This window comes from Pagrus major, chromosome 12, assembly GCF_040436345.1.
Source record: "Pagrus major chromosome 12, Pma_NU_1.0".
In the NCBI taxonomy this organism is placed as follows: domain Eukaryota; kingdom Metazoa; phylum Chordata; class Actinopteri; order Spariformes; family Sparidae; genus Pagrus; species Pagrus major.
In genome coordinates this window covers 11,668,501-11,670,586 of record NC_133226.1, presented here as the reverse complement: position 1 = coordinate 11,670,586, position 2,086 = coordinate 11,668,501, and the positions used below count along the sequence as shown (strand labels likewise).

The 2,086-nt window shown below is 49.7% G+C and overlaps 1 protein-coding gene across 1 annotated transcript; it reads right to left on the bottom strand.

The window, feature by feature from the left end:
* Window positions 1–741: 741 nt before the first annotated feature.
* Window positions 742–1,569, bottom strand: LOC141005498 (claudin-23-like). Its single transcript, XM_073477350.1, has one exon. It carries the CDS (start codon window positions 1,567–1,569, stop codon window positions 742–744), a length of 828 nt encoding a protein of 275 aa, XP_073333451.1.
* Window positions 1,570–2,086: the final 517 nt, after the last annotated feature.

The following is a 2,086-nucleotide window of genomic DNA, read 5'->3' as shown; positions in this document are numbered from 1 at the left end:
AGTCTCCACGTTAAAGTGTCGCCCGTTTAACACTATTATAGATGTTTGCCTTCAGGTATCGCTGTTAATGAAACACTTTAAGAAGCCTTTAAAGGGATAAGTCTTCACTTTTATAGTGACTTTACAGTGGTTTCATATTAATATTGAAGTTATTTGATCATTTGCTATCACTACAATACTTCTGCAATGCTCCTTTATGGCCTGAAGATAACTTCACATCAGTTAACTGACTTTAAAGGTGCACTATGTAGAAAATGTTAATCAGAAGAGAGAGATCGTCATTGGCTGAATAAACTCGATAAACAAACTGACCTTAAAGGACAACACAATCTCATTCTGCTTTACTTTGTTTACATGTGGCGGACCCTGCCACCTTCCTAGCTTCAAACAGTGTTCTGGGGACCTTATTTTCCTCTGAGAACAGCTTGTTTATTCAGTTATGGAAAAGATAAATATGTCTTGTACTATCACCTTATTTATATTGTAAATATTAAAATTCTGAGTTTGAATTTCTCCTCCAGAACTAGTGCCCCTTTAAACTTCTTCATGCTGTTAGTATCTCCTGGTAATACTCCAGAATATCATGGATAGGTTCAGTTTTACTACAGTGAACTGAATTTGTAACTTCATAGAGTCATTTTGTAATTACCACCTTCTTCTTATTATTATATTTTCCGCTCTCAGTCCCTTTTTGCACATCTGTCCTATAGTCGTCTTCCTCTCCAGATGTGGCCTCATCCCTCATAGGTCTGCATCGTAGGGTCTGCCGCTGTAGGAGGTGTTGGCTGACCGGGCCGCGGGGCTCTTGGCCCGGGGGAAGGACACGTCTTCATCCATGGAGTCCTTGGAGTATGGCACGCTGCTGGCCGCGCTCCTGGCCCGGTTCAGGCTCGGCACTTCCACTCGTCTAGGCGGCGGCTTCTGGTGGCTGAACCTGTTGCGGGTGACCTCCTCGATGGGTACCTCCCCTCTGTTCTTCCCTCCGCAGCAGCGGCAGATCCCGATGAACATGACGAAGCCGCCCAGGATCTCAAAGATCCCGCCGATGTAGCCCAGGATGATGCAGTAGCCGACGCGCACATCTATGAGCGGGGACACCGAGGAGACCTCTGGGAGGATGTGGGTGTACCAGGCGATGGGTATGATGGTCATGACGCCCGACAGGAAGATCAGCAGTCCACCCAGGCCGGCCACTGTCCAGTTAGGCCTGTCTCTCCAGCAGCGGACCCCCGGGATGGCCACGGCCAGCCCGATTAGAGTCACGATCAGAGAGGCCACCATCAAACCCTGCGCGACCTCGATGATCTGGTTGCCGAAGTACGTGGTGTCCTGCAGGTTGCACTCCTCTCGGGTGTTGGTCGTTGTGGCCCTGCAGATGTCCCAGATGCCCTGCTGGATGAACTCATCGACCGGGGTGTTGGGGAGGTTGTGGAGGGTCCTCCAGTTTGGGGCCACAGTGGCGGTGAGGTCCAGGATCCATCCGCAGGGAGCCAGGACCATCCCGAAGATCAGGATGCCCGGCGTGCGCATGGATATGCGGACCCACTCCTGCGCTGATCTCCTCGGCATGATCGCTGCTGCTGTTGCTGTTGTTGTTGACGTCCTTACTCCTGAACTCAGTGTAGTAATTCAGACAGGAGTGACCGGGTTTTGACAGCAACAGCTGTTCTTAAAAAACAAGTCGGACTGAAACCTGGCAGTGGGCGGGGCTTCAGCCTCACCTGTCCGCCCCACAGTCCCCGAACAGGACAGGTGCGGCGCGCCGTGCGCAGGCGGAGCTTTCACATCCTCACCTGCGACTGCAAAGACAGGCAGAGGGGAGTTTCGACCGAGCTTTTCTCATGCAGATGTGTGTGAGAAGGGATAAAGAAGAGACAAAGATCTACACGTTTGTCACTGAGCAGTCTCACTCGCCTTACTCAACTGCTGCCTCACGTTTCAATGTCATAAAAGTTATTCTCTCGTGTTAACTCAACCAAATCGTCCTGGTTTCATGCGCTTTTCATCTATGTAATAAAGGGTTGTACTCCTCCAATACTTTTAAAATACTTAGCTGAAAAGCAGATCATGAATCATTATTATAGAT

What these genes read in the sequence shown, in the direction of transcription:
- LOC141005498 (XM_073477350.1), bottom strand. Translation starts at nt 1,569, where the DNA reads ATGCCGAGGAGATCAGCGCAGGAGTGGGTCCGCATATCCATGCGCACG.